General features: G+C 49.5%; 1 protein-coding gene across 5 annotated transcripts in view; it reads left to right on the forward strand.

The window, feature by feature from the left end:
* The window catches only part of KANSL1 (KAT8 regulatory NSL complex subunit 1), a 171,923-nt gene extending 161,159 nt beyond the window's left edge, over nt 1-10,764 (forward strand). For 4 of the 5 annotated variants that reach the window (XM_006060691.4, XM_006060688.4, XM_044938850.2 and 1 more), the window contains 8 exons: nt 1,893-2,075; nt 2,508-2,696; nt 3,031-3,179; nt 6,608-6,729; nt 7,313-7,370; nt 7,596-7,708; nt 8,429-8,681; nt 8,966-10,764. In XM_006060691.4, the coding sequence (XP_006060753.1) occupies nt 1,893-2,075; nt 2,508-2,696; nt 3,031-3,179; nt 6,608-6,729; nt 7,313-7,370; nt 7,596-7,708; nt 8,429-8,681; nt 8,966-9,193 (1,295 nt within the window). In that variant the 3' untranslated portion in view covers nt 9,194-10,764. The remainder of the gene's footprint in view (nt 1-1,892; nt 2,076-2,507; nt 2,697-3,030; nt 3,180-6,607; nt 6,730-7,312; nt 7,371-7,595; nt 7,709-8,428; nt 8,682-8,965) is intronic. The other variant, XM_044938851.2, reaches the window with a different exon arrangement.
* The last annotated feature ends 203 nt before the right edge of the window (nt 10,765-10,967 follow it).

Here is a 10,967-nt window from a genome sequence, read left to right on the forward strand (position 1 = left end):
ACTCAGGTCTCTGGTGTTTTAGGCAGACGCTTTACCATCTGAGCCAGCAGGGAAGTCCTCCAAGTACATTAAATATAATAAATACTAAGTAATTCTGGAAAAAGAAGGCATGCCAGAGGTTGTAGTGATTTTTGAAAGATGGAAGGCAAGATAACTATAGAGAAAAAAACTAAAAAAAAGGAGCCCAGAGCCTGTGCTTTTGAGTAAACTCTTGTCAGGTAGCAGCCAGTAGGGGGATGGTTCTTTGCCCACACTGAAAAAGGACAGAAAACCAGGAATGGGACCTCGGCATTTGGGTTATAGATCTGGACTTGTTCTGAAATACAGCTAGGTTAGATTTTAACCCTTTTCCATAATGCAGTGATGTTTCATTCTATGCTGCAATACTGAGTATGGACTCAGGGACTGGGACTTTTGAGTATATCTCAGGTGGTTAATGATTGATTCCCAGGAGGAACTGAGAGCTAAAGTGAGATGTGCTGATCTTCAGATGTAAAAGGAGAAGTTTTTCAGAACCTTGAAGAAAGACCCACCTGTATCCCTGGTGGTGAAGTTTCAGAATGAGACTAGAAAAGGAAAATGTAAAGTTCAGATTGCCACTAGAGGTTCTAGACAGAGTAATAGGGCGAGATGTAGAAATAAAGGCAGACAGGTTGGAAAGAAAGTAAAGCAGCATTTTGTAAATGATGTACTTGTGTAGTAGAAAGTTCTAAGGATTCCACAACAGCTAACAAAACTTAATAATAGATTTAAGAAGATCACAGGATACAGGCCACTATATTAAAAATTACTATATTCCTACATACTAGTAGTAAGCAATTACAAACAACTTTCAAAAAGTGATAATGATGACATTATCATTTGTAAGTCATCAAAAATATGAAGTACTCAAAGAATCAATTTAACAAAATGTGTGTAAGAACTGTACAATGAAAACCACCCAACGCTGTTGAGAGGAAATAAAAGAAAATGGAGAGAAATACCATGTTCGCAGATTGAAAGATTTGGTATTGGAGTTTGCCCCAAATTGGCTGAGTCGATATAATACCACAGCAAGCTTTTTTTTTCCCCACCAAAAGTTTAAAAGAAGCAGAGCACCTACAAATGATTGAGTCAAATTCCATCATATTGGTGACACTGTAGTAGTAGCTTTAAGGATCTGAGAGAAAACTGGTTTTAATCTTGAAATGCTCTTTCTAAAGAAATGACTCAAACTCAAGTCCACATTCTTAGGAAAATAAAAAAAGGAAACTAACAAAATGGAAAGATGCAAGAAAGAGTAGTGAACTCCCCCCAAAAGGTAGAAGTTATAGTTAAGTCTAAAAGATTTAATTTGTAATATTTCAATATTAGCTCATCCACTTAAAAACCTAGATAATCCCCAGATAGGGAAGGGGTGGAGCTCTGGAGGAAGGAGGGCGAAATGATCTAGTTCTTACTAGGGAAAGATGCAGTGCCCAATCCAGTGCCTGATAAAGTAGCAAACAATAAATAGTTGTTGAAGGAATATATGTCCTGATTTACTTTATGTTGAAAGAAGGAAATACCTTGAAATGTTTCTGTTTCTAGAAGAATAAGAACAAGATGTTTATCAGTCTTTCAAACCAATAGAGTTTAACAGGTTTAGCGGAACACAAGAACAAAGAAAAGACCATCATAGATCTTGGTTTTGTTTGGAACTTGAAAATAAAAGGCAGCAGTGACCTCCCTGTGAGTAGAAGAGTGACCTTCAGTGATGTTCCAGTAAACAGATCTTCCCCATGACAGTGCTTGTTCCTCGCAGTCATCCCCACCGCTGGGCACATAAGAGAAGGGTGTGAGGTGGGTCTCGCTCCCTGGAGAGCCAGAGCCCGGGGGTCTGGACTCATGGTGGCGTTTTGTGTTTCTTGCAGATGTTCCCACAGGCCTGCACTTCCAGAGCATGCTGAAATCTCAATGGCAGAACAAGCCTTTTGACAAAATCAAACCTCCAAAAAAGTTCTCACTTAAGCACAGAGCACCCATGCCAGGCAGTCTGCCAGATCCAACTCGTAAAGACAGGCACAAGTTGGTCAACTCCTTCCTAACAACAGCCAGTAAGTTTCAGGGGTCCATAGAGTCCTCCAATTACTTTTCTATTCCTCTGATGTTCTCAGGTTACTGGTATGGCCATGGCAGTGTGATGGGGTTGGGAGAGACAGTTGACAGATGCAAGTTCAGCCCACAATCTTCTTTTTCTGCTCATTTTGGATGCTCTGGGATGGACTGTGAAAGCTGTTCCAGACGTCAGGTGTTCTGGGGCTCAGTGAACAGCCAAGTGGGGCATAGCATTGGGTGCATCTGTGGGCCGGCTGTCTTTTGTAGTCTGGTGTCACATTTTTCTCCAGTTGAGAGCCCGGTGGGCTCCCTGGCCTGTCCTGCTGCCCTGGGTGTCTGTCATGGACCTAGAGAGAACTCGAGCTTGGAACTCAAATAAGAAAAGGTTGAGAGAAGATATTTCACAGCTCTTTTTTTGTTCCCCTCTTCAGAGCTGTCCCATCACCAAGCCCGGCCTGACAGGACCCACAGGCAGCACTTAGACGATGTGGGGGCTGTGCCTATGGTGGAACGAGTGACAGCGCCAAAAGCAGAGCGCTTGCTCAGTCCGCCGCCACCCGTGCACGACCCAAACCACAGCAAAATGAGATTGCGAGACCATTCATCTGAGAGAAGCGAAGGTAGGGCCAGGCCCGGCACCTCCGCCTGCACTTGCACCTGCGCAGGGCTTTCTGGGGCCGCGGGGCTTCCTGTAACTGCCCCTAGCTGTGTCCTTCGCTTGCTAGGAAGGTAGAGTAGAGGGGTCCGACCGCTTCTAAGTGTAGGTCACTCTTAACTGCTGTAGCAGCCTCTGCCACTCCCTGTCTCCCATCAGCCAGTTTGCTTCATCTTTTTATCCTTTAGGCTTAGAAAGCATTTTTGCCTTTACTGAGTATTGCGGGCCTTCCTAACTTGTGCTGGAAGTAGAGCAGGTTGAGGTAGCCATGTATTCCTCTTTTCTGTTGACCTCTGCAGTGTTGAAGCATCACACGGACATGAGCAGTTCGAGCTACTTGGCGGCCACCCACCACCCACCACACAGTCCCTTGGTGCGACAGCTCTCCGCCTCCTCAGACACCTCTGCACCCGCCAGCTCTAGCCCTCAGGTCACAGCCAGCACAACTGTAAGTACCCGCGTGGAGTGGGCCGGACACTCCCTCTGCAGTGACAGCTCCCTCCAGTGGGTCTGGAGGACAGTGTGGAAAGAGGGTCGTGAGGGCCAGGGCAGTTACGGGGACTTAGCTCATCCTGACTTGTGTGTCTTTTTTAAGTCAAAGTGGTGCTATTTAATCCTCCATTACATTGTTTTCTTAATGGTTCTTAGTAGAGATGGATCTGAGCTGGGCCAGCCATAGAAAGCTTGAGGCAGAGACAAACTCTAGGGTGATCTGTGACTGTTCAAGATACATGGGACTAAGTTTCACACAGAACTCCACAGTACCATGACTCTTAACTCCGCTGGCCCGAGAAATAAACATGAGAGGAGGGATGCAAAAGAGGTGTTTGTGGGCCTTAGAGACGTTTGATTTCCTTGTTTTTAATCTCCTGGGGAGTGGAGCTGGTGTGCTGGGAATAAGCACTGGGTGCTTGGAAGGGAAGGTTGATGTGGAGCCTGTTTTAGCTGTGCAGAGCAGAATTACAGATGGAGCAGGCCACACGGGCAGGACTGACATGCGCGCTCACAATGGCAGGCGCTCTGACCCCTGATCAGCTTTCGTAGTACCACTCTCCACCCTGAAAGCAGTTTGCACAACCATTCCAAACACACAGTCACGTTAATGCTCTCTGATGTTTTCATTCCTCAGAATGTGCCTCCTTGAACACATACACCTGTAGCTGCTTTGTGCCCAGCAAAAGGGTCCTTTATATAGTAATCATCTTAGTAATAATGGAGATGGTAATAATAGAATGCTGCTGCTGTACATGTTGACTGTGTCCGTGCTGGGTACATATGTGTTACCACATTCGACCTGCAACACCCTTTAAAGGTGCAGGGGGTGTAGGAAAACCGAGGCAGGAAAACTGAGGCTTTCCAAGGTTAAGTGAATAGCATAAGGTGAGGAGACCTGTCAGGGTTACAGCTGGGATTCCAACCCAGGCGGTCTGGCCACAGAGCCAGCTCTCTTGGGTCTTGCAGCACAGGGTGAACCTGGGTTGGGGCATAGCGAAGGTGACTTAGGCAGGGGCTCTGATACCCCTTCAGAGCTTACATCAAGAAACCTCAAAGCCCGCAAAATGTGCTCACTAGGCTCTGCAATCAGGTGGGAATTCATGTCGTTCTGTCTTTGCTCTTAAAAATCAGACAGTCTATCCCAGATGACCTTGTTCCTCCCCGCTTTGTCCCCTCCCACACCCACAGGTTTTAGCTCCCTAGCAGTGTAGTCTCTGTGGTAAGCCATTAGCAGGGATCTCAGAAAAACAAAGGATTTTACAGAGACTAATTCTGATGGAAGTCTTTTCTCAGATCCAGGACTTAGTGAAACTTCAGTGTTTTTTCACATGCCGCTTTCTCATGCCTGGAAAATGTAAACTTAGGCCTGAATCACTTGAAATTTTTACTTACTATCTAATGAGCATCAATTTTGTACATACCACTGTGCTGACCCTTGAGGCTCTCATTGCCAATTTTTTTTCTTCTTGGACTCCCTGGATATGCTGATTTGATAGTTAGAAGAGATGGGGCCCTGAACCTATTTTTTCTCTTTTAAATATCATCTTGCACCTCACCTTCTGGCAGCCAGGTTTGGGAATCACTTCTCATTCTCATCACCTGCCCTCCACCTCTGGTCCTAAACAGGAGAACATAGTTAGGTTAGACCAAGTGAGTGTCTTCTGGCATTGGGGCATCTACATGTGGGGTGGGGGTTGGGGCTGTTGAACCCCACAGCCCGCTCCTCGTCTCCCTGCCTTGAAGGTGCTGACAGCAGGCCCAAGGAGGTTCAGGGAGAATACACACCTGCTTCTGCCAGCAGCGTCACGCTTGTCCTTGACCGCGATCCAGGGAAAGCTATCTATTGAGGTTCCTTCGGGTACACTTCCTGCAGTGGGGTGTGTGAGTTCAGCAGACATGTGGCAGAGGCCTGTGGGGGTGAGTCCACTGAACCTCAGCCAGGCAGGGCTTGCAAGTCTCTTCAGCTGTTCTGGTCAGCCAGTTACCCTGAATTCGTGAAGTCAGTGACAGTCTGTTCTCATTGATAGCAGAGGAAACTGAGGTGAAAAAGACACTGTGATAACCTGAAATCATAGGTGACAGCTGCTAAGATCCTGGCCCGGAAAATACTGCCTTTCAGCGTTCTCTAAGAAGCTCTTGAAATGATCGAATGGATCGGTCATGGACCCCCTTCCAGGAACAGGAAATGGAGGGAAACAGCCTCTCGCCCCACCCTGCTCCCTGACCCCTTCCCTCTGGGCTGGCCGCACTGGTGCTTTGGGTCTGGACGCCCCTCACTGACCCCTCCCCCTGGGCTGGCCGCGCTGGTGGTCTGGGCCTGGGCTGGCTGTGCTGGTGGTCTGGGTCTGGATGCAGCCTCTGAGGTGGTGGCAGCTGTATTGTCGCCATGGCAGCGTGTTTGTCATCCACTGTTTGCCTGTGTCCTCACAGCTCAGTTGCCAGTCTCTGTTTCAGGGCAGGGTGTTTGCTATCTGGACACAAGCAGCCCTCAGACTTGCCCCTCCATCTAAGAAACCATGCCCCTTGGCTCCCTGCTCGATTGCTCCTCCAGTCTCCCAGCTGCTGCAGAAGGCCCCGCCCCTGCTCCCTAATATTGGATCCTTACTAAGTGTTCTTTTCCAGGAGTTTGATCTTAACTTCCTATAGGAACGAATCGTCTTTCTTCAGGAGTGTGAGCTCTACAGATGAGGCCTCTTCATCCATTTCCCTCCACTCCTCTCCATTGATACACCTAGAACGCTCTTAGCTTTTCGCCTAAGAATAATAGCCATAAAGGGGAAATCACATAAGGGTTCAGCAGATGTTGGGCACAGATTTAGCTGAAGAGTTCAGATCTGCGAGAAGGAAGTGCTTTCATGGCAACCAAGGTTAGCAGATCCACTGAGCTCAGCCTCCCATGGGGCATCTTTCAGGATGGAAGAGTTCATCTTTTTAGTCCAGAGATTTACCTCTAGGCTTAAGCATTGCTTTTTCCACCATGGGTCTGTGTCATAGAGATAAAAGGGGGGAAACAGGAGGTTTTGGGGGGGTGTTGTTAAAGATGTATGGAGGAGTCGATAAACTGTGGCAGTTGTCTCAAGGCGCCAGGATACCCTCTGTGAAACTGAGTAGAGGTCTCTCTTCACGTGAGCACATGAATAAAGAGGGTGGCCAGTGAGACTTGTGAAGGGAAGGTCCTCCTCAGGCCCCACCTGGTATTTCTCCTAAGCACATTGCAGGTGGGAGACCACCCCCACAGTGCAGGCAGTTGCTGTCATCCCTCCTTGGGCCCTCCCCAGGACCCAGATGCCTGGTTATTGGTGATCCTGTTCTAAATCTCAGGTTTGGGATTTGATGTGTGTAGAATTGTTCTTCCCTTTTAAACTTGCCTTTGTCTTACAGCAGCCAGTAAGGAGGAGAAGGGGAGAGAGCTCCTTCGATATTAACAACATTGTCATCCCAATGTCTGTCGCTGCAACCACACGTGTAGAGAAGCTCCAGTACAAGGAAATCCTTACCCCCAGGTAGAAGCCCTGCACGATCAGCTCTGCTCTTTGGTCTCCCTGTCCCCTAGTCACTGGGTTGTGGGGCCTAGCCTTGGCTTTTATCATTAAGAGAAAGGATCAGAGTGAAATTATTTCTGTATATAATTTTCTTCATTATATGTGTGCCAACCGGACCACAGGCCACAAACTGGCTGTTTGATGCATACAAATGTGTTTTAAAATACTGAATATGTTGTCAGTGTCAAAGCAAGATTTCACATAGGAATCTTTATTTCTAGTGTTTGTTGACAAATCAAAAATTTGGGCAACCCTGTCTATGCATCCCCATATGGTAGCAACCAGTTGGTGCTGAGTAGCGTTGGTCCCCTTGAAACAGGTTCTTCTGCTTGAGTTTGTCGGTCCCCCAGCTCTGCTCCTGCCCTCAGCCCGCTTTCCCTGTTGTGGCCCTTGTGGGCATCGAGTGTGAGGCCTCTGATGGAAAGAGTCCCCCAGGGCTGAGAAGGCCCAGTGAGAGCAGGTGGTGAGCACGCGTTCCCTCGCGCATATGCTTTTCTGGCCTGACTGCCTGCATTCTCACAATTCTGCCTTCTTTGTCTTGCAGCTGGCGGGAGGTTGATCTTCGGTCTCTGAAGGGGAGCCCTGACGAGGAGAACGAGGAGGTAATGGCTTGTTCGGTCCTCTTAGAAGAGCGCACACACTGCAGACACTTCAAGACCTGTGGGTGTCCAGTGCAGGCTTCGTTGTATTCTTGTCCTTACCAGGAAGAGCCTAGTATACGGGGGCGGGGTGGGGGGCAGCGGTGTGCTGCTTCTAGAACTGATCTACCCCCACTTAAACATGACTTCCTGGCAGAAAGGGGGGTCCACAAAGGTGCTCTTTTGCAGATCGAGGACCTGTCTGACGCAGCCTTCGCCGCTCTGCATGCCAAATGTGAGGAGATGGAGAGGGCTCGGTGGCTGTGGACCACGAGTGTGCCACCTCAGCGGCGAGGCAGCAGGTGATGGGGCAGGCGCAGGTCCCCAGGGCCTGTGGAGGGAGGGTCAGCGGGGAGCTTGGGCCCGAGCTGTGCCCGTGGGTTGTCACTTAGTTGCTCTTCGTATTCCTCACTGGCAGTGGTGGAGAATGCACAAGTTCCTTGATGTTTGTTGGGACCAGTGCGGGTACAAGTAGTCAAAGGCTGGGTCCTTGCTGAGTGGTTACTGTCCAGTTATGCCTAACTCTGGTGGTCTCCCAACTCCAGGAGTAGGCCATCTGGGAAGTTGGAGGCTGATCAGGGGTGTGGTGATACGGTCGGAGGAGCTTTGGAGGCCTCCGGACCAGCTCACCTTCTGTGGACGGTGGAGTGTGCACAGCTCTGTGGTCCCGCTTGACTCCGGAGAACTGTCCTGCCCTCTCTCCTTTAATATTACAGTGAGCAGCCCTCAGGGCTCTCAAGAAGAAGGATCTGGGCTCTTTTTTGCTTTTTGCCCATAGCGTGTGCCTGCCCCTGTGCGTAGTGACGGGGGAAGCGAGGGTTTGTGGTTCCAAGGCGCGAACTGCTAGTGTCCGTCTGCCTCGGCTCTGCTGGTCAGGAGGCTTTTGTCATGCATGACATGACATGCCACCTTTTTTGGCTTTTTCTGGCATGACAAAAGCCTGCCACCTCCCCAACCCCCAAAACGAATATACAAGAAACTCCCTGTCACCAGGCACTCAGATTGTTCTTCTTGGGGTACAGGTCTTACCGGTCATCAGATGGACGGACAACACCTCAACTGGGAAGTGCCAACCCCTCCACCCCCCAGCCCGCCTCCCCGGACGTCAGTAGCAGTCACTCCTTGTCGGAGTTCTCCCATGGGCAGTCCCCCAGGAGCCCTATTAGCCCAGAGCTGCACTCGGCCCCCCTCACTCCCGTGGCTCGGGACACCCTCCGACACCTGGCCAGCGAAGACACGCGCTGTTCCACACCAGAGCTGGGGCTGGACGAACAGGTGAGCAGCAACACCTTTCTATGGGATTGGGGGTGGCAGATGGGGCAGTTGGGGGGACAGTACCTGCTCAAGATGGACCTTCATTTTATGGACCCCCCCCCCCCCCCCCCCCCATCCGCAGTTTGAAGGGGACAAGGGACTGTACTTGACATTGACCTTCTGAAGGTGCCATACAACACTGGCCCTTGTTATAAGGGTGCCCACTCTGAAAATCGTCCCTAAGCCTGCCCCAGAGCTCACAGACCTGGGGCCGGGCCTCACCATGGCGTCTTGTCTGCCCACAGTCCGTCCAGCCGTGGGAGCGGAGGACCTTCCCCCTGGCGTACAGCCCCCAGGCGGAGAGTGAGGACCAACTGGATGCACAGGAACGGGCGTCCCGCTGCACTCGGCGCACCTCGGGCAGCAAGACTGGCCGGGAGACAGAGGTGGCGCCCACCTCGCCTCCTGTCGTTCCCCTCAAGAGTCGGCATCTGACGGCCACAGTCACAGCTCAGCGTCCAACTCACAGATGAGTGGGATATGAGAATCTAAGCAGACTCACTAACTATTGGCATTAAAGCTTCAGAAATCTCTGCGTTTGATATTCAAACATCATATGCCGAAAATTTTCACAGTTTTTAGTGAATTTAAGGAATTTAGATTCTACTTTGGTATTTTTCTTTCTTGTTTTGATTTTTGTTCTGTTTTGGTTTCCATGTTTTCTGTCACACGCCTGAGCACTTCCTCCAGTTGGCAAACAGAAGTTCAGGATAAGAGCCTGCTGGCCTGAGCCTGGCACCTCCTCTGCACTGTTGAATCACTGGACTTAGCCATGTCGGATGGTCACCCCTCTCCTTCGCCCCAGTGGGCAGGGTGGGACAGCCAGGTGGGCAGAGGGGAAGGACTCTCCAGCTCAGTGTCGCCCCCTGAGGTGAGGGTTGGGGAGAGCAGTGTGCTCTGGGCTCTCGCTGGCCTGCCCCTCTGTGGCTTGGCTCAGCTGTGGCCCTCCCAGCTGGGTCCCCTTGGTCGACTGTGCTGGAGCACCCCAACCAGAGCCTCTTGACTGGCCCTGCCAGCTGTTCCCACTCAGCTCTCAGCTGACAGAATGGCTTCCCCTTGTCCCCCAGATCTTGGAGAGTACCAGGGTTTCCTCTGCGTTCAGTCATCCCTGTCTTGACTCCTTAACTGCAGTAACCTGGCTGCAGCTGCTCGGGTCCGTATCCTTCCCAATCCCCTCATCTGCTCCCCCACACCAGATGCACACCCACACATGTGGTCCTTCCCCTTGGAATGTTTTTCCCACGTACCCTGGTCTGTGAAGGTGTAGGGTCTTCCAGCTCCTCTGACTCTAGGGAGGCTGGGAAATGAGCAGCCATCGCCCCTCTGTAATCATTTTCACTGATGGGGTCATTTGGAGTCATTTGGTCGTATCCCCCTCCTCCTCCAGTCCGGTTCCTTGTTGGTGTCTGTCCACCCCTCCTCTCTCTAGCTCCTTTGCCTGTGGAACACTGTCTGGTCCTTGCTGTGGTTCCCATCACTCCCCGTCACCCCCTGGGTTAACCGTGTGCCTGTCTCATCTATGATCACATCACCAAAAGGGGGGCAATAAGGACTTTTTTTTTTTTTTTTGCGCCATTTTGTAATCGTATAAAAATAGTAGACAAACTGCTTAATGTTGGGGTTTTTTCACAATTTTCAACATTAGTGATTTTTTTTTTTTTTTTGATTCTGTTTGCAAGTTAAAGGGTTTGTCATTGTTTCTTTAAAAAAACAATAATGCACCATATCCCTATGCATAAAGTGCTTCTTCTATTTATAAGGTTGAAAATTCTGAATAACCCTTTTAGCATTGTAAAAAAAAAAAAAAAATCAAAAATGGGAAAAAAAAACCTTGTATTTTGTAAATATTTTCTTTTCCTGCTTTGAGCTGTGTATTGGCAGCGAAACATGTAGCTGTCTTTGTTCTATAGAAATGCTTTTCTTCAGAGAAGCTGATCTTTGTTAATGTCTTGATTCTGTTCGCAAAGCACAAACTAGTGCTTAAAAAAAAAAAAAAAAGGAAGGAAAAATTGAAAAAAATAATAAAAAAAAGTTACAGAACGTAGTATGCCAGGCCTTTCTTGTCACTGGACATGGTAATGGTGGTGGTAAGGACCTGCCCTGCTGGGGGAGTTTCCCTGACTGGCGCCGAACCTTGGGAAGGCTCCATGCCATCTTCTGGGCACAGGCGGGCTCCTCTGACAGTCACCAGAGAGGGGATGGGGGTTTTCATGGGTGTGGGGGGGTAAGAGATGTCAGGAGGAAAGG

Source organism: Bubalus bubalis, chromosome 3 (genome assembly GCF_019923935.1).
Source record: "Bubalus bubalis isolate 160015118507 breed Murrah chromosome 3, NDDB_SH_1, whole genome shotgun sequence".
Taxonomy (NCBI): Eukaryota; Metazoa; Chordata; class Mammalia; order Artiodactyla; family Bovidae; genus Bubalus; species Bubalus bubalis.